The sequence below is a fragment of the Pseudophryne corroboree genome, chromosome 7 (assembly GCF_028390025.1).
Source record: "Pseudophryne corroboree isolate aPseCor3 chromosome 7, aPseCor3.hap2, whole genome shotgun sequence".
NCBI lineage: Eukaryota > Metazoa > Chordata > Amphibia > Anura > Myobatrachidae > Pseudophryne > Pseudophryne corroboree.
The window spans coordinates 175,058,349-175,079,565 of NC_086450.1; the positions used below are offsets into that span (position 1 = coordinate 175,058,349).

Here is a 21,217-nt window from a genome sequence, read left to right on the forward strand (position 1 = left end):
TGTCCAGTTTCTTGTTGAGGCGAGACGCCATCATGTCTACCATTGGTCTTTCCCAACAGTTTATTAGCATGTGGAAGACTTCTGGATGAAGACCCCCCTCTCCCGGGTGAATATCGTGTCTGCTGAGGAAGTCTGCTTCCCAGTTGTCCACGCCCGGGAAGAACACTGCTGACAGTGCTATTACGTGATTCTCCGCCCAGCGAAGAATCTTGGCAGCTTCTGCCATTGCACTCCTGCTTCTTGTGCCGCCCTGTCTGTTTACATGGGCGACCGCCGTGATGTTGTCCGACTGAATCAACACCGGTTTTCCTTGCAGGAGTGGTTCCGCCTGGCTTAGAGCATTTTAGATTGCTCTTAGTACCAGAATGTTTATGTGAAGAGACTTTTCCAGGTTCGTCCATACCCCCTGGAAGTTTCTTCCTTGTGTGACTGCTCCCCAACCTCTCAGGCTGGCGTCCGTGGTCACCAGGATCAAATCCTGTATGCCGAATCTGCGGCCCTCCAATAGATGAGCCTTTTGCAACCACCACAGAAGATATACCCTTGTCCTTGGCGACAGGGTTATTCGCAGGTGCATCTGAGGATGCGACCCTGACCATTTGTCCAACAGATCCCTTTGGAAAATTCTTGCATGGAATCTGCCGAATGGAATTGCTTCGTAAAAAGCCACCATTTTTCCCAGGACTCTTGTGCATTGATGTACAGACACCTTTCCTGGTTTTAGGAGGTTCCTGACAGGTCGGATAACTCCTTGGCTTTTTCCTCGGGAAGAAAAACCTTTTTCTGAACCGTGTCCAGAATCATCCCTAGGAACAGCAGACGTATCGTCGGAAAACAGCTGCGATTCTTGGAATATTTAGAATCCAGTCGTGCCGTCGAAGAACTACTTTAGATAGTGCTCTTCCGACCTCCAACTGTTCTCTGGAACTTGCCCTTTTTAGGTCGTGCAAGTAAGGGATAATTTAGATGCCTTTTTTCTTTGAAGAAACATCTTTTCGGCCATTACCTTGGTAAAAAGGCCCGGGGTGCCGTGGATAATTCAAACGGCATCGTCTGAAACTGATATTGACAGTTCTGTACCACGAACCAGAGGTACCCTTGATGAGAAGGACAAAATTTGGACATGGAGGTAATCCTTGATGTCCAGGGACACCATATAGTCCCCTTTTTTCCGGTTCGCTATCACTGCTCTGAGTGACTTTATCTCGATTTGAACCTTTTATGTAAGTGTTCAAAACATTTTAGATTTAGACTATGTGTCACCAAGCCGTCTGGCTTCAGTACCACAATATAGTGTGGAAAAATAATACCCTTTTCCTTGTCGTAGGAGGGGTACTTTGATTATCACCTGCTGGATATACAGCTTGTGAATTGTTTCCAATGCTGCCTCCCTGTCGGAGGGAGCCGTTGGTAAAGCAGACTTCAGGAACCTGCGAGGAGAAGATGTCTCGACTCTCCAATCTTTACCCCTGGGATAATACTCGTACGATCTAGGGGTCAACTTGCGAGTGATCCCACTGCGCCCTGAGACTCTTGAGACTACCCCCCCACCTTGAGTCCGCTTGCACGGCCCCAGCGTCATGCTGAGGACTTGGCAGACGCGGTGGAGGGCTTCTTTTCCTGGGAAAGGGCTGCCTGCTGCAGTCTACTTCCCTTACCTCTATGTCTGGGCAGATATGACTGGCCTTTTGCCTGCATGCCCTCATGGGAAAGGAAAGATTGAGGCTGAAAAGACGGTGTCTTTTTTAGCTGAGATGTAACTTGGGGTAAAAAAGGTTGGATTTCCCAGCTGTTGCTGTGGTCCCCAGGTCCGATGGACCGACCCCCAAATAACTCCTTCCCTTTTTACAGCAATACTTCCATCTGCCGTATGGGATCTGTATCACCTGACCACTGTCGTGTCCCTGACATCTTCTGGGAGATATGGACAACGCACTTATCTTGATGCCAGAGAGCAAATATCCCTCTGTGCATCTCACATACATATATATAGAATGCATCCTATTAAATGCTCTACATGAATAAAATATTTTCAGTCAGGGAATCCGACCAAGCCAACCCAGCACTGCATCTCCAGGCTGATGGCGATCGCTGGTCGCAGTATAACCACCGTATGTGTGTATATACTTTTTAGGATATTTTTCCAGCTTCCTATCAGCTGGCTCCTTGAGGGCGGCCGTATCTGGAGACGGTAACGCCACTTGATAAGCGTGTGAGCGCCTTATCACCCTAAGGGGTGTTTCCCAACGTACCCTAATTTCTGGCGGGAAAGGGTATAACGCCAATATTTGCTATCGGGGTAACCCTACGCATCATCACACACTTCATTTTATTTTATCTGATTCAGGAAAAACTACAGGTAGTTTTTTCCACTCCCACATAATACCCTTTCTTGTGGTACTTGTAGTATCAGAAACACGTAACACCTCCTTCATTGCCCTTAACGTGTGGCCCTAATGAGAAATACGTTTGTTTATTCACCGTCGACACTGTATTCAGTGTCCGTGTCTGTGTCTGTGTCGACCGACTGAGGTAAATGGGCGTTTTTAAAACCCCTGACGGTGTTTCTGAGACGCCTGGACCGGTCCTAATAGATTGTCGGCCGTCTCATGTCGTCAACCGACCTTGCAGCGTGTTGACATTCTCACGTAATTCTCTAAATAAGCCATCCATTCCGGTGTCGACTCCCTAGAGAGTGACATCACCATTACAGGCAATTTCTCCGCCTCCTCACCAACATCGTCCTCATACATGTCGACACACACGTACCGACACACAGCACACACACCGGGAATGCTCTGACAGAGGACAGGACCCACCAGCCCTTTGGGGAGACAGAGGGAGAGTCTGCCAGCACACACCAAAAACGCTATAATTATATAGGGACAACCTTATATAAGTGTTTCTCCCTTATAGCATCTTTTATATATATACAATATCGCCAAAATCAGTGCCCCCCCTCTCTGTTTTAACCCTGTTTCTGTAGTGCAGTGCAGGGGAGAGCCTGGGAGCCTTCTCTCCAGCTTTTCTGTGAGAGAAAATGGCGCTGTGTGCTGAGGAGATAGGCCCCGCCCCTTTTACGGCGGGCTCGTCTCCCGCTATTTTTGAAGTTAGGCAGGGGTTAAATATCTCCATATAGCCTCTGTGGGCTATATGTGAGGTATTTTTTGCCTCTAATAAGGTTTTTATTTGCCTCTCAGAGCGCCCCCCCCAGCGCTCTGCACCCTCAGTGACTGTTGTGTGAAGTGTGCTGAGAGGAAAATGGCGCACAGCTGCAGTGCTGTGCGCTACCTTTATGAAGACTCAGGAGTCTTCAGCCGCCGATTTTGGACCTCTTCTCTCTTCAGCGTCTGCAAGGGGGCCGGCGGCGCGGCTCCGGTGACCATCCAGGCTGTACCTGTGATCGTCCTCGTTGCAGTGATCCTGTTGCCAGCAGGACTCACTGTAAAGTAAAAAACCTAAGCTAAACTTTCTCTAAGCAGCTCTTTAGGAGAGCCACCTAGATTGCACCCTTCTCGTTCGGGCACAAAATCTAACTGGAGTCTGGAGGAGGGTCATAGGGGGAGGAGCCAGTGCACACCACCTGATCTGGTAAAAGCTTTACTTTTTTGTGCCCTGTCTCCTGCGGAGCCGCTATCCCCATGGTCCTTTCAGGAACCCCAGCATCCACTTAGGACGATAGAGAAACACATTTCTTATCACTTAACTAGGTCACCACAGGTGATGGCAATCATACATTACCAGGAAAGTCCAGGAACAGAGCATTTTCTCCCTCATGGAGAGGGTCAGGTAGGCAAGTATGGTGTGCAGACGTATACTGGTTCTAGCAAAGGTTTTGGAGATCAAGCATTTATAGCTTCATGTAAAAATGACTTTACAACCCTACCGACTGTGAAACTGGCTTTGTACAAAAACGGTGTTTAAATCCCCAGCACATTTTGTAATCAGATGTTGTGGAGAAAAACACTAAACACACAATAACACAACGTATAGAAAGACATGGTAAACCTTTTGATTTAATATTGCTTTCACTGCTTTTTCAACCTCCTCAGGGTCATTGATGTTCACTGTCCAAACATGCGGTTTCCCAATATATACTTCGGCGTAGGGGTGCTGGGATGTTAACTGCAAAGAAAAATATAATAGTAAAAATAAGACATAAAGAAAACACTCTCCCACTTTTATACTCTAATGGCGTGTACACACGGGTTCACTACGGCTGGCCGGCGGTCGGGCTCCCGGCAACCAGCATCCCGGCGCCGGGAGCCCGACCGCCGGCTTGGCGAGCGCAAATGAGCCCCTTGCGGGCTCGCTACGCGCGCCACACTATTTTATTCTCCCTCTATGGGGGTCGTGGACCCCCACGAGGGAAAATAATTGTCGGTATTCCGGCTGTCGGGCTCCCGGCGCCGGTATACTGAGCGCCGGGAGCCCGACCGCCGGCAAACAGAAGACCACCCGTACACACGGTGCAATTTTTATATAGTCAAAATCGTAAGAAAATATAGTGCAAATCGCACAGTGTATAGTCCTTGCGATGCGTGGTCCCGCGGGATCGGCATAGCAAGGAAAGATAGACTGTGCAGGTAGCCCAACATTGACTATATCGGCGTCAATGTCGGGATGTATGGCGCATCGCACCGTGTGTACACAGCATAACAGCAGGTTAAAGCTCGGAAACTCAACATGTGTGCAGTAAGGGTAATTACAACTTTTCATAAAGAAATCACAGGTTTAAAAGGCACTTTGCACATATACACTTGTGATGTCTGTCCCTAGCAGGGCTACAGTGACATGAAAGTAGTAAAGAAAACATTGGGGAAGGCCGCCATATTTGGCCTATACATGAGAAAGAAGCGTGGATGCTTGTGCCTCATGTAACAGTGAGGTCAGAGGTCACACGATCCTAATGAACTTTGCATTTATTATGAATTCTCCTAGAAGCCTGTACGCAATACAACAGTTGTTTCCGAAACTGGTTATTCTGGAAGTACCTGGAATCACAAAGGTGATTTACTATAACAACGTTTCGGGGATATCTTCCCCTTCTTCAGAATTTTCTTTTTTTTATTCTGAAGAAGGGGGAAGATATCTCAGAAACGATGATATAATAAATCACCTTTTTGGACTCTTTACAAGCCTTCGAGTGCCACCCTGCTGTATTGCTGGATATGGGGGTGCTGTCCCCTGAAGGAGATCCCGCAGTGGGTGGATGGATATATATCTACAACACGTGGTCTGAATTTCAGGAATTTGTCAGACTTTCTCACAGCTGTGTGTGTGTCCGTCTAAGGTTGCAGTAATCAGGAAAGTGATACAATCATTTATACATTTAGAACTAAAATATCTCACCTCCCGAAGGGTTGGCTTGCCCTTAAAGAAGTCTGTGTTCCTGCTGCTCTTCGCTGGATTGAATTTAGGGTTCAGAAAAGCACAGCCATTTGCAATCGCTTCCAGGGGGGCTGGCCCCTCATATGGAAATCCTAGCCCTACAAACAACTGAGAGACAAAGGTAACACTTGTGACGCTGCACTGTGGAAATCTACACAGAGCGTTAAAACTGGACACAACTATAAAAATATATACATTTCTATTATATGATATAATAAAAACATTGTTGCACATAGCTTCCATCAACAGGACAGACGCTCAGCAATTTGCAATGGGAGGATAAAATCACAGCAACATATAGGGCTGGATGTAATGGCGTCCAGGTTCAGACTCAAATGTTTTTTTTTTTTTAAAGGAGCAATCACTTACAAGCCAAAATCATGCCTCGTAAGTAATTGCCGTTTTAGAAAAAAAGCCTGACTTCACACGTAACATCAGGCAAGTAATATCACCAAGAAAAGAGACCTCTCTCAAAAGGTGAAAATACAGAAAAGTAGATGTCTGACAGGAACAAATAGTACGTATAGTGTAAGCATAACCGGTCTAACCACACTACTGAATCAACAAGTGGAAATGTTTAAATATAACCTGAATAGTGTTGCATTTGACTTTGTTTTGGGACCATCCTAGAAAGGATTAATACATACCTTAGTTAATTAGCTAGGATATAGTAGTGCACATATAGGCTTACATTCTGCATTGTCTGGAACATAGTTTTAGCTTACAAAACAGCTGTCTCCACTGTGCGTGGGTGCTCGGGCGCATGGTAAAGAAATGGAACTGCGCCATTAAATGATTCTACGCAGCAGATTTAACACATCAGTCACACAGTATCGGTCTTGTTATAAGGTGTAAATGAATAACTACTGTATATCTCAGGGAAGGACAGATTCCACCCACACAAGTTTAGTTACGGACAGATCACAATGTGAAGTAACTGGAGAGAGTGGGTCATAAGCTGCCGTTGTGAGGACCTCCTGTTTGTTCGGTGTGTCAATAGGTGCAGCTGCTCTCGATACATGGCACTTGGTAAATGGGGTTTGTACTGTAAATCACTCCTTTACACTAACTCACTCAGCCACTCATGTTCCCCTCTCCCACTCTCAGAAAACCTCTCAGCAACAGAGAATTACAAATAAATCTGACAATATTTGGTCTGAGTGTTCTCGAACAGTTGTTTACATAAAATGCTTTGATGAATCTGTACACTCACATATCTATTATATGTACAGTAGCTGGAGGGGAAAGGAAAACAATGTTCACTATAGTGCAGAGGATACAATGAGTCAGTGGATACAATTTGTGTATTCTTTACACAGCACAAGACAGCTATTCTGCACAGACAGCACAATCACTATTTATGGGCAAAACAGTGGATATGACAGCATGGATGCGCCAAACAACCACTTGGTGGCAGTGTGTATGGATAAGTTGTGACCAGCTCAGCTCACAGTAGTGCTCCAATAACAAGAGGTGCCCACAGCTTGCTCTGAATTACTATATGCATGTAGCTGGAATCAAGCAGTCTGTCTCCTGGATGTGTGCTTATTAGGAAGTAGGGCTGAAGGCTACATTAGCCATTTCTACTGCATTTGCAAATAATATGTAATAGGGTCTGAGTTTGCTGAAGGTGTGGGATGCTGGCCGATCTTGGAGGTTTTTTTAAAGCAACATTCATTTACAAGGCATGGTTTCACCTTGTAAATGATTGCCACTTTAAAAAAAACCTCCAAGGTGAAACCATGCCTTGTAAATTAATATTGCTTTAAAAAAAAAACATACAAGATCGGCCGGCATCACACACCTCCAGCAAACTCGGACCCTATTACATATGCCCCACATAGTTGTGTAGCATGCACCATGCCAATGTAAAAATCATTATACACATGTGGAACATTGGCATTCAATGATACACAGGTGGATTACTAAATAAGATATTACCATGTTTTATACATATAATTGTGTGACAGACACTACACTATATAACTAACCATAGATATGGGACACCAATCTGAATTCCACATGCTCAGTTACAGATAAAAGCTATTACCACTATTTGCACATTTAGGACATTCTTAGGACATTTCAATAAAGCAGCAGATTGAAAACGACATAACATTATACAATGGCACTTCGCCATAGGTTACATCATTCCTTTTACAAAACTATAGGTTACACCATTCCTTTTACAAAATTAATTTCCAATGTCCACCGGCTTAAACAAATATTTCAACAGTTACAACTCACAAAGCACATGTTCTACATGTGGAACATTGGCGGGCAAAAAAGGTACAACAATCAATGCCAAAGACAGGAACTTTGAATTTCAGTACAAAGTATGTTACAAGAAGTGATTGGGCCCTTGCCCTTCTGCTAGATAGGGAGAGGGGAGCTCAATAAATAATGACTATGGTTGGACATTACCTCAAAGCTCTCTGCACGAGTATGTGTTTGGTACAATATTATGCAGAACAAGCTACGTTATAACTAACATACTTGAAGAGCTTTTAGGTTTAGCTGCTGTATGTCCATCATTCTAGTGGATAAGAAGTTGCATCACTCTGGGTCAGAGTAAGAGGGTGAGGTATAGAAGATCTACTTTCAAGTAGGTCTACAGTCATTACGTCAACTTGGACAAAGGGTAGGCATAGGAAATGTGTCAAAATTTTGACATGACAGTGGTCGACACACTTTTGTTGTATTTGTGGATACGTTTTTCATCTGGGACCACCATTTGTAGAAATGCATCCGCTCGTCATGTTACACTTACGGTTACTAAAGGCTATGATTTTTGACATGGATAGCCAAGGACTGAAAAAGTCCAAAAACATGAACCCCCCCACTAAAAAACAGACAAACAAACAAACATACATACATGTGCCAACCATATATGTGTCAACCCAATGACTGTCAACCTATAATTCGGATCCTAGAGCAAGGACTGGAGCCTGTGATTGGATCAAAGGGGTTGATCGTAGCTGTGCTAAATTTAGCACAGCTACGATCGTAAACTCAGACATGCGGGGGGATGCCCAGCACAGGGAAAGTCCGCCCCGCATGTCAGTGCCGGCTCCCCCGCACAAATACAAAAGCCTTTGTATCTGTGGAGTAACTCCCGGCCAGCGCAGCTCCTGCGGCTGGCCGGGAGTTGTGTCTCGCTGCCGCTGGCTGCAGCGGCTACATGATACGTCATGCAGCCGCCGCGCCACATCCCCCAACGGTTCGACCACGCCTGCGTTGGCCGGACTGCGCCTACTAAACGGCGGCTTAACGCCGCCGTTCAGCCCCCTCCCGCCTAGCGTCCGCCTCTGTCTCAGAGGCGATCGCTGGGCACCGACGACTGCCATGCGCCGGCGCATGCGCAGTTCCGCCCCGATCGCTGCGGCAAACTGCAGCGAGCGATCGGGTCGGAATGACCCCCAAAGTCTCAGACAACATACATGTTCTATACTGGCTGCAGGTTAGCAGAGTCACACACCGAGAGCAGGCAAATTACATCCTAGCACAAATATCTGGTCTCAGACCCCCTGGGCGGCATTTTTTTGTTTTTTGTTTTACCATTTACTATGGGAGGTGGGAAATACTATCCCATCAGGGAGATTTCCTATAGCAGCACTTATCTTGCTGCTATACTTCTTCCTGCTTTGTCTCTTACGGAGGGGAAGCAGGAAGCAATACCACCGAGAAGTAATGACACAATAGGCCACAAGAGTGGGGGGGACAGAACCCCACCCCCTCTCTGGGGATCCTTGCCAGAGCCACAGCACAGCCGCAGCCTTGTGCCGATGTGATGTGTCATACCTTCCAGCCGGCCCACTGTACATGAGCAAGGTCTCACAAGCATTGCAAGATCTCCCATTTACAACTGGTGGCCCAGCAGCTACCGGAGGTTAGAACACATACCAACAACAAAACCTGCCGATGTATGAAAAAAACAAAGCTACAAAAGAGCGGTTTTTGCCACAACACCATAATATGGCGACAGTGAAATCAATGGAGGTTTGTAGATAACTTACAAAAGTTATTTTTCTGTACGTTAACTGCTTTCATATATAGCAAGGTTCTTTGTAAGTGTCAAACAGCGCTGTTAATAGTGAATTTGGCAGCTACCACTTCTTCTTACATCTCCCAGCATTTAAATACAAAAACAAATAAAACTCAATACAGGGCTAAACGTAACAGCCTGCAAAATGCCGGAGGTGCGGGATTTGGTGCGAGTCTGCCCGATTATTAAAGCAGCAGTCATTTACAAGGCAAAACCAATCTGGTTTTTACTTTTAAATGTTTGCTGCTTTAAAAAAAAACAAAAAACAAGCAGAGTTGCACAAAGACCCGCACCTCCGGCACCTTGCAGGCTGTTACATTTAGCCAACAATCTTTAATGAAAAGAGACTTAATTAAGAATACAAGAAAAAGAAGACTGTATCCTGGCGCCCTTCAATCTACCTGGTTATTTGTAAAAGATACTAATGTGCCAGCAGCCAAGAAATGTATCCATTTTTTATATATAGCGTATATCATCTCTGTGGCTATTTTTTATACACTGGGACTGGGCTTTAATAATGACTGCCTTGATGTTATTCTAGCATTGGACATTACAGTTTGGTACTCTGGACCTTAACGCAGATTGCTGCATACGCAGCCAGATCTGTGTTCACCTCCTCACATGCTGTGGGCCACCCGGCATGTGTGAGGCTGCCTACTGATGCGTCCGCAATTACATTTTGGCTGCATTGAAAGTATGGTTGACCACTGGTGTCAGGCGGTCTGCCGAAAATATGTTTCAACGGGGCTGCATGTGACGTCATGCAGTCACCCTGATAACCGTCACCCCCACCCCAACGATGCCCCGACAGCCGCCGCTGTCAATCACACCGCGCCCAGGTCTGAATAACCCCCTCTGTCCATTGTTGCAGCATTATTTGCATATTGTCCCAGTACCTTTTAACTGTGAACCAGCTGTATTATACTCCCTTCCACACCGCTAATGCCAGCTCCACCAAAGATTTGTACATGGTACATCCATGATGCGACACGGCTGAGGCCCCTTCCAAACTGGCGGTCCTGACGTGGCTTATTGCCAGGTCTATGATGTCCCCACCACATCACGTGCGGAGGCTGCGCTTGGAGATGACTCCAAGCGCCAGCTCTTCCATGAACGGGTGTAGTATGGTATGCCGGCGGTCGGGCTCCCGGCAACCAGCATACCGGCGCCGGGAGCCCGACTGCCGGCATACCGACAGTGTGGCGAGCGCAAATGAGCCCCTTGCGGGCTCGCTGCGCTCGCCACGCTGCGGGCACGGTGGCGCAACGCTATTTTATTCTCCCTCCAGGGGGGTCGTGGACCCCCACAAGGGAGAATACCTGTCGGTATGCCGGCTGTCGGGATTCCGGCGCCGGTATACTGTGCGCCGGGATCCCGACAGCCGGCATACTGAAGACCACCCGTGTGAACGGGTCCTGGGTCGCATCAACCCGGCTTACCTGTTCACACTGGACCGCGACCTTGGTTGAGGCAGTATTCAAACCTGGGCGCTACCGAATTGAAATGCTGGGTCGCTGGACCTGGGTTATTTCAACAGGATGTTTTCACGCTGCACAATATCCCGGGTTGCTGCGCGTTCACGTGCAATAACCCGGGATATTGCTTAAAGGGGTATAATTTAAACTTCTTTGGGAGCAACATTCCTATTATGATTTATCTCTAACTATAATTTTTTTATTTTTATTAATTATTTATTACTTCCGGGAGTTTAATTTATTGTGTATTGTTTTGTATATTTTATTAAAATAATTTTTGTAACATAACGGTACTGTGTTTATTCATGTTCCTAGCACTGCAACATACCTTTTTTCGCCTGTTAATTAAAAGAAACAGTAACTTTATGATTAAAATATAAAAAAGCCTGCTTTGTTTTAGGAGATACTCGCGGCTAACTTCCGCTATGCCATGGATTGGTTAGGCCAAGCCAAAAATTACACTAGCTTCTCCCTAGAACAGGCATTCAGCTCCCATATCCACCAAGCCACTCTACTTCACATTCGTCCTTCCTCCTTACCACACGGTCTCAAAGATAATAAACTTTTATCTACCTCATGCAGTGCCTGGAGACAAACCTGCTCTCTATTGAAACGGTCTTCATACAACTCGCTTTTTCTTTCATTAGTAGATAACCCCGCATTCACTGGAGGTCAGCCATCCCATTATATCAGGAACTGGTCTCTTCAGGGCTTACAGTACTTGTACCAGTTTGCGAATACTAATTCTCTGCAACCTCATACAGTAAGCCAGCTAAAAACTAACTTACCAAGCATTTGCATACCGCTCTTTCCTTTCTTGCAAGTTCAGAGTTATATTAATAAAATACTCCGATCATTAACTGAGCGGGATAAACAAAGCAGATTGGATGGTGCTAAGCCTTTTTCCTCCTCCAACATTTATTCCCATATCTGACCTGTTATAGACCTACATAGTATCACAGGGGCGTAGCAAAGTGGAAATGTACATTTCTGGTGCTTACTCTCCCTAAAATGGTAAAAGCCACCAGAACTCTAAACAAACAACTAATTTTAACCTCAAACTCTGAAATTAACTACAAAATTTTAAAATCGGGCATACTATACTCCCAAATTAAAATTCCTAATTGGGCAGTCTGACAACGCCAATTGTTTTAAGTGTGGCTCTCCTGAGGCAGACATATACCACTGCCTCTGGCTTTGTCCCATGGTAGCAGACTTCTGGCCCCAGATCCACCTTTATATTACCACTACCCTCCAAATACACACACCCCTTTCACCCAATTGAGTATTCTGGAGGTCATTCTCTAAAATGCCCTCCCCTACTACATCCAAGGGGAATAAATTGCTTTTACTGAAGATTGCGGGAGTAGTAAAAATAGGATTTTAATTACCTACTGGTAAAACCTTTTCTCGTAGTCCTTAGAGGATACTGGGCTCCATTTAGTACCATGGGGTATAGACGGGTCCACTAGGAGCATGGGCACTTTAAGAATTTGATAGTGTGGGCTGTCTCCTCCCTCTATGCCCCTCCAACCAGACTCAGTCTAGGAAACTGCACCCGAGGAGACTGACATTCTTTGAGAGAAGGATAGATAAGGATAGTGGTGAGATTCCGAACCAGCACAAACAAACAAGAGGAAAGCCAAGCGAACCAAACTTGAAACAGGAACAGCAACAGCTGAACCAACATTACTTAACCAAGTAACATTGCAGGAAGAACGAAGCACTTGGCGGGCGCCCAGTATCCTCTACGGACTACGAGAAAAGGATTTACCGCTAGGTAATTAAAACCTATTTTCTCTTACGTCCTAGAGGATACTGGGGTCCATTTAGTACCATGGGGATGTACCAAAGTTCCCAAACCGGGAGGTTCCTGCAGAACTGATTGACCAAACTGAAGGTCCTCAGAGGCCAAAATATCGAACCTGTAGAACTTAGCAAATGGTTCGAACCTGACCAAGTAGCTGCTCGGCAGAGCTGTAAAGCCGAGACACCCCGGGCAGCCACCCAGGAAGAACCCACCGACCTAGTAGAGTGGACCTGTACAGATTTTGGACATGGCAAACCTGCCGTGGAATAAGCATGCTGGATAGTAAGTCTGATCCAGCGTGCAACTGTATGCTTTGAAGCAGGACACCCAATTTTATTGGGCTCATAAAGAACAAACAGAGAGTCCGTTCTTCTGTGACGAGCTGTTCTTATCCCATACACCTACAAAGCCCTCACAACATCCAAGGACTTTGAAGTAGCAGAAGTGTCGGTGACAACCGGAACCACAATAGGTTGGTTGATGTGAAACGCAGACACCACTTTAGGAAGAAATTGCTGACGAGTTCTGAGTTCAGCTCTGTCCTCATGGAAAATTAAATAGGGACTTTTATGAGACAAAGCCCCCAACTCCGACACACGTCTTGCTGAAGCCAAGGCCAAAAGTGTGACTGTCTTTCACGTAAGAAATATTTCACGTCCACCTCCTGTAACGGTTCAAACCAGTCCGATTGGAGGAACTGCAGCACCACGTTGAGATCCAAAAGGTGCCGTGGGAGGCACAAAGGGGGGTTGCATGTGCAGAACACCTTTCAAGAACGTCTGGACTTCAGGGAGAGAAGCCAATTGTTTCTGAAAGAAAATGGACAAGGCCAAAATCTGGACTTTTATGGAGCCCAGACGCAGGCCCACATCCAAACCTGCCTGCAGAAAAAGCAGGAAACGTCCCAGATAAAATTCCACCGCAGAATAATTTCTGCTCTCAAACCAAGAGACGTATTTCTTCCAAATACGATGGTAATGCTTAGACGTTACCCCCTTCCTGGTAATTCTTGACACCTCTGACATTGCTGCTCTGCTCTTCGTTCCGCCCTGTTGGTTTATGTATGTCACTGCCGTCACATTGTCCGACTGGACCTGAATGGCCTGATCTTGAAGAAGATGTGAGGCCTGGAGAAGGGCATTGTATATGGCCCTGAGTTCCAGAATGTTGATTGGAAGGACGACTTCCTGACTTGACCATCTTCCTTAAAACTGCACCCCCTGAGTGACTGCTCCCCAACCTCTGAGGCTTGCACCAGTGGTTAACAGAATCCAGTTCTGAATACCGAACCTCCGACGAGGCGAGAAGTCTGCAGCCACCACAGAAGGGAGATCCTGGCTTTTGGCGACAGGCGGATCCTCTGGTGCATGTGAAGATGCAATACGGACCATTTGTTCAACAGATCGAGCTGGAAGGGTCTTGCATGAAACCTTCCATATTGAAGTGCCTCGTAAGAAGCCACCACTTTCCCCAGAAGGCGAATGCACAGATGCACAGACACCCGGGTTGGCTTCAGGACGTCCCTAACCATCGTCTGGATCACCAAAGCCTTTGCCAACGGAAGAAACACTTTCTGCGACTCCGTGTCCAGTATCATTCCCAGGAATGGGAGCCTCCTTGTTGGCTCTAGGCGAAATTTCGGAAGGTTCAGAATCCACCCGTGATCCTGGAGTTTAGTTGAGAGACCAATGCTGTCCAGCAACCTTTCCCTGGACGGTGCTTTTATTAGGAGATCGTCCAGGTACAGAATTATGTTCACTCCCTGTTTGTGGAGTAGAAACATCATCTCTGCCATCACCTTGGTAAACACCCTCGGTGCTGTGGAGAGACCAAGGGGCAGGGCCTGGAACTGGTAGTGACAGTCCTGCAGTGTAAACCGTAGATAAGCCTGATGAGCTGGCCAGATCGGAATGTCAATGTACGCATCCTTGGTATCCAGAGACACTAGGAATTCTCCCTCCTCCAGACCTGAGATTACCGCTTTTAGAGACTCCATCTTGAATTTGAACACTTGTAAGTACGGAATCAAAGACTTGAGGTTCAGAATCGGTTTTACCGAACAGTCTGGTTTCGGTACTACGAACAAGATGGAATAGTACCCCTTTTTGAGCAGATGAGGTGGAACTGGAACAATGACCTGAGTCTGTACCAGTTTTTAGATGGCATCCTGTAAAGTTATACTTGCCTCTTGTGAAACTGGCAAGACTGAGTTGAAGAATCTGTGAGGTGGGAGCTTTTGGAACTCCAGTCTGTAGCCCTGGCAAATAAGATCTATGACCCAGGGATCCTGGCACGAATTTGACCAGATCTGACTGAAGAATTTTAGTCTGTCTCCCACCTGACAGCTTTCCAGGCATTGCGGTCCACCATCATGTTGAAGTCTTTGAGGAAGCAGAGCCTGAGCTCTGTTCCTGAGCACCTGCTGTTGCTGGTTTGCGTGGTTTACCTCTTGCACCGCTGGAGGACATAGAAGCACCTCTGGATTTGCCCTTGAACTTGGCCGTCCGAAAGGACTGCAACTTAGAAGCTGAATAAGTCTTCTTGGTTGGGGGGGCTGCAGAAGGAAGATACGTAAACTTACCCGCAGTAGCTGTGGAGATCCATTTGTCTAGTTCATCTTCAAACAAGGACTCTCCTGTGAATGGTGGGCCTTCCACGCCTTTCCTGGAGTCCGTGTCAGCAGTCCACCGGCGTAGCCACAAGCCTCTGCGTGCCAACACTGCCATAGCGGTGGTGCGTGCGTTAAGCAAGCCTATCTCTTTTATGGCTTCCACCATAAAGTTCGCAGAGTCCTGTATATGCTGCAGGAGTAAAACAATCCCCCCCCCCCCCCCCCCCTAGACAAGGAATCTAATCCCTCAATTAGGTTACCTGACCATGTTGCATTGGCTTTTGTGATCCACGCACATGCAATAGTGGATCTTTGGGCCACCCCAGCAGCTGTGTACAATGATTTCAGTGTAGTCTCAATTTTACGATCAGCCGTGTCTTTTAGGGAGGCTGCACCAGGAACAGGCAATACAATTTTTTCGTAACAGCCTAGAGACTGATGCGTCCACTATCGTTGGATTTTCCCATTTTTTCCTATCCTCCAGGGGAAAGGGAAAAGATGAGAGCAACCTTTTAGGAATCTGAAATTTCTTTATCAGGATTAACCCACGGTTCTTCAAACAGGGTATTCAATTCCTTTGACGCAGGAAAAGTGACTGAGGACTTATTTTTTACATTAAAATAAGATTCCTCACACTCCTCTGGAACCTTATCAGGAATATGCAGAACATCTCTGATAGCCTCTATAAGAGCCTCTATTCCCTGTGACAGAGCCGCATCCCCCCACCTCCAAGTCTACCTCACCCTCCTCCAAGTCTGACCCTTCAGCGTCAGTCAGACTGCAGGATATGGGCCAGAGATCGCTTTTATTGACAATGGGAGGGGATTGAGACGCTGTTTTGGGGACTTAGTCTCTGCTCATAAACTCATCCACAATCTGTTTTAAGTATTGCGTCTCTTTCTCATTGTGGGACAATTTTGTAGATAGAGTGAAGATCATTCCTTTCAGAGAATTTACCACTCTGGTTCAGCCCCGCTATTCTGTGAACCCCGAGTACCCAGTAGTGAGCCCCCTGGTGAAGAGGAACACTCCGCTGTACAAGAAACACACTCTTTGCCTGACATATTGTAAATGCAACAGCACACACACACACACACACACACACACACACACACACACACACACACACACACACACGAGAAAAGGTTAAGGACAATTAACCCACAAAGAGCCCTTCAGGAAGACACAGAGTTGCTTGGAGCCAGCTCCCACCGCGCCCTTACTGCTAATGCCAAGCTTAGCCGGGTCGCAGACTAAAGTACCCTGATAGGGGACTTAGAACACTAGTAATCGCTCCCCCCCCCTGCTATGACCCCCTGGTAGCACTGAGGTAATTTGTAGTCACACTGGAGGTGCGCGTCCCTGTCAGTCAACGTCTGGGTCCACTTCAGAGGGAAAATGGCGCTGATGAGCTGCTGGATCCTCTCATAGTGAAGTCCCGCCCCTTCAATGGCATGCGGTCTTCCCGCTTTTTTTTATACTGGCTGAGGAATTTGGTGCTTAAAATGGACAGAAACCGTTTAAGGCTGTGTTGCCAGTATGGGTACTGTGTACAGTGTACTGAGACGCAGTTGTGTACTGTATCTGGAGACGCATTCCGCCCCATGTAGAAGCCGTGCGTCTCTGTACCCTCGTGTCGCCATAATGGCCGGCGCCCCGCTAAACGGGATGCCGGCTCAGTACTCACCACTCTTCATTCTTCTGGCTTTTAGGGGTGGCGGCGTGCTGCGGGAATATACGCTCGCTGTGGTGAGGCTTGCGAATAGTTTCCTCAGGAGCTCAGTGTCCTGTCAGCGGGGAACGGGACCAATAACCCTTCAAGAGGTTGGGCCGTTCCCCCCAAAAAATTTTTACCCAGTTTTTAAGAGATTATTTGCTCACAACATTGGTACTATTTACCATTCTAGTATGACCAGGAGAGGGATAGTTTGGTTACAGAATGAATGCTGTCTGCTTGCGCAGCACTATGGGGTATTAGGGGAGTAAATCAGAGGATTAGCGTGGCATTATGTGTAGAATGCAGTACAACCTAATATTGGTCACATCTCAGCAGCAAATGGTATAGTGCAGCCGAGCTCGTATACTGTACAGATTAGTGCTACTTGGCATCAAGATTTTACTCACAGAAAGTTATATAGATTACATATAATATATATATATATATATATATATATATATATATATACTTAGTCAGTCAGTGATTTAGCTTTCCCAAGCACAATAGTCTTCCTGAGGCCAACTTACATGTATGTAAAATAAATAAATCTGAAAATAAAGCATTTGTGTAACAGAACAGCAGCCACGTTGTATACAGTTTATTTATGGACCTTCACTTGCTGGTAGCTGTTTGGCCTGATGTCAGAGCTCCACTATGCAACTGAGAAGCAGGAGACAGATTCAGCAACACTTCAGTAGTATAAAAGGAAACCTGCTAGAACACAAAAAAGCAATTCCAACCCCGGTGCTATTATAACTGCGTATAAAGACGTAGCCTCTGGCTGCAACACACCCATGCAACAGTTATGACAACTGCATTTGAGTAGCCACCATCATTACCACAAATGCACACTGTGTGAATCATTTTGCATCTAAAATCTGACTGTGACTGCAGTCTGTAAGCACTCACAGCGCATGCGCAGTGCACGGAAAAAGAAATTGCTCAACAGTGAAAACATTGGCAATGCTTGTAGTTAGCATCCACCTCTGCATCAGGGTTCGGTTTGTAATACCAGCAGTCGGGATGCTGAAGGTCACACCCTCCCAACCCTCTGTGGGTGGCAGCAATGGCCAACCCTCCAGGGGTGACAGCTGTGGCTAACCCTTGCAGAGGGGAGGGGGGTGTAGGATATGGCTAACTGCCCCCCTAGTGTCTAACCCTATCCCTAAAGTGAGCCTAATCCTAATTGCGCTACTTAGCTTCAGGATGACGTCTGTCTGTGTTTTGGCACCGGTTGACTCTTGAGTGGCATCGGTCACATGACAGCCGACATCCCGACTGCCTGGATGCTGAATGCATACCCTACATCATGCCCACAGTAGCCAAAAATACAACTGCCATGCATAGCAAGTGGCCTCTAATAACATGTAATGGCACAGCTTTCCAGTTCTCATTACTGCAAAGTCTAAAAAAATAAAATAATAAAAATACACCTTTACACAACTCTTAAAACAGGACCAATATCCAATTAAACAGAATAATTGTCAAAAAATGTGCAAATACAGGAAAACATGCACTCACTTTGGTCTCTCTGAGCAAGAACTGTAGATCCCGTCCGCTGAGGATCCCGTGATTCTTCACATAATTGGGCATGTGAACTGTGCCCTTCTCGTGTACGGTGCCGTGTACTTCCATGTAGGTATGAAGGATATCCAGATATGTATTCTTGTCCTATATGGGCATAAAAACAAAATATATACATACAAATCTAGTACTAGAAGATATTCTGCAGCTTATTGTAGTAGTGATTTGGTAATAATGCTAATAATAATGCTAATAATAATAATAATTTATATGGGTGTCTTGTTCTTTACAATTACCAAGTAAATAGCAGAAAATAAAAATAGGTTATCCATAACAAAGAAATGACTAACATAAAACACAACCCATTTACAAACTTGAAGAATATAAGAATAAGCCAATGAGAGCAATGGCCTGTAACGCGGCAATGAGTTCTTTTGCTCTGTGTACATTAGCTAGTACATGGCAGCCCCGTTAGGATTCAGTTAAATACTGCAATAAAATGGCTCGTCAGTTACAGATCAGAAATCGTGCAAGTGGTTTTTAGAGATTTAAGCAGTTTACAACTTATATTTAAAATCATGCCAGATAAATCTTGCATATTATTGTAAGCAGCTGGTATATGATCACAATACAGCTGCAAGCGAGGAACATCACTGCCGGGCTAAACCACGATGCAGACAACAGTCTGGTCCAGAATCATACGCATTGACCACTGCTAATCTAAGGTTTACAATGCACAGAATATCAGAGCACACACCATGCATATGTCCATTATTATAGTAAATGGAGCTTTAGAGTACATATCAGCATCAACAAGCATATGATGGTCCCCCGACCCCCTCCAAACTGGACATCTAGGTCACCTTCACACAAAATAAGCCTCTGCAGTTTAACGAAGACCATATGCTTGGTCCTTCAGGCCATAACTAAGGAAGTAAATTAATACATAGAGACTTGATCAAGCTGGTGGCTCAGTGAATAAGCCATATGGAGAGCAGCTTAAGGCTTTCCAGCTATCGGTCTCCCATCCCCACAAAGCAAAACTGGCGAGTAAATATTCCCATCTAAACCATTTAGCATTGTACAAGCAGCCCAATAAGGAAATCCCTATAATCCCCATTATTTCTGCAAGGATGTGAATTTCTTGCCATTTCTAGGAAATGATCTCCAGCGGTGGCCCAGATGGCAGTTTCCATACTTAAACTGGACTGGAAACAGCATTTTTCTATCAAATGCAATGTTGTGATATTCCAAGGGCACCATACTGAAAATATATTTAGGTGAATTCAGTACCAGACCAGTTATATTGTAATTATCAGAAGAGCAGCCTGTGTATTCCTAACCACATTCAAAGCTGCTTCAGTGCATTATTTTAAAAAGAAGATCCCCTTGACCATAGTGATAGAAACATAGAATTTGACGGCAGATAAGAACCACTTGGCCCATCTAGTCTGCCCCTTTTTTATTTTATCCCTTAGGCAATCTCCACCCTTTTTTAACCTAAATTCAGGAAATCTGAAACTCTGTACTAAGAACATTATAATGTCAGGTCTGTGAATGGAACATCTTCTGATCTGGATTTCCATGCTGGGATACAACCACACACATGTAAATACTGAAGGTGGCACCAGATTGTAGCATTCTAGTGTATGGCAAATAGCAACATTTACACAGATCTCTTTTGTAGGGGGTATGGGTTTACCGACACCCACAATTACGATCCCGAGGATGAAATGAACTATGCACAAACTTTGATAAACCGATATTAATATATAGATACTCTTCACATACAAAAGACAAATTATTGCAGTTTATCAAAGGCACGTGTCACAAACTAAAGAGGTGTGTACTGGCGCCGGCTGTGAAACCAATAAGGGACGATAACATTTTAAAATGAAAGATCACATAATTTTAATAAACATTAAAAATAATGATAAAAAAATCACATATATAAACACACTTTCTTTGTATGTTCCTAATTCAGGAACAAAAAAGCTTTGATTAGGACCACTTGGATCTCACTTATAATAACTAGTGTGCACAGTCTCCGGTTAGGGCTCACTCCTCAATATATTTTGGTTCACTTTAGATGTAAGTAATTACCCAGTCCTTATGGATACTGACCCCATGGATCTCAATTTGGCAGATGAAGATCCAATTAGCAGCAGAGGTGATTCCAGGTTCCAGTGGGGCTAGTAGTGTCCAAATAGAGGCAAAGAGTCCAATCAATACCGGGGAAAGCAGGTGGATCCAATGTTAGTGGTCCGTGTCCTTAGCTCAACGCGTTTCGCTTCTCTAGTGTCTGCCAGCTTCCTCAGGAGCATGTATCACCCAGGTTGCCCTTTGGGGTTTATATACTCCCTTCATTATGCTAGGAGTAGGGCCACCTGATTCTCTTCATAATACAATTTATAAAACGTCCCATAAAAATACTACAAATTTTATCCAGAAGGCAATCCTATTATACAACCCACATAATAAAGGTTTTATACCCAAAAAAATGTGTTTTAAATACCTATTTAGTGTAAAATACATGGTGACACTTCCTGGTCACATGACCGCAACAGACCACATGATCCGGATAACCTATCAGTATCCAATACTGCTTGGAGTTTCTTGTTTATCCCGATCACGTGATCGGCAT

At 45.4% G+C, this 21,217-nt stretch overlaps 1 protein-coding gene across 1 annotated transcript in view; it reads right to left on the reverse strand.

Annotated features, from left to right (window-relative positions):
* The window catches only part of MGAT5 (alpha-1,6-mannosylglycoprotein 6-beta-N-acetylglucosaminyltransferase), a 298,273-nt gene that overhangs the window by 21,812 nt on the left and 255,244 nt on the right, over positions 1-21,217 (reverse strand). Inside the window, exons 12-14 of the mRNA XM_063933791.1 lie at positions 18,571-18,720; positions 5,353-5,499; positions 4,009-4,125 (exon numbers count right to left, since the gene is read on the reverse strand). Of these exons, the coding sequence (XP_063789861.1) occupies positions 4,009-4,125; positions 5,353-5,499; positions 18,571-18,720 (414 nt within the window). The remainder of the gene's footprint in view (positions 1-4,008; positions 4,126-5,352; positions 5,500-18,570; positions 18,721-21,217) is intronic.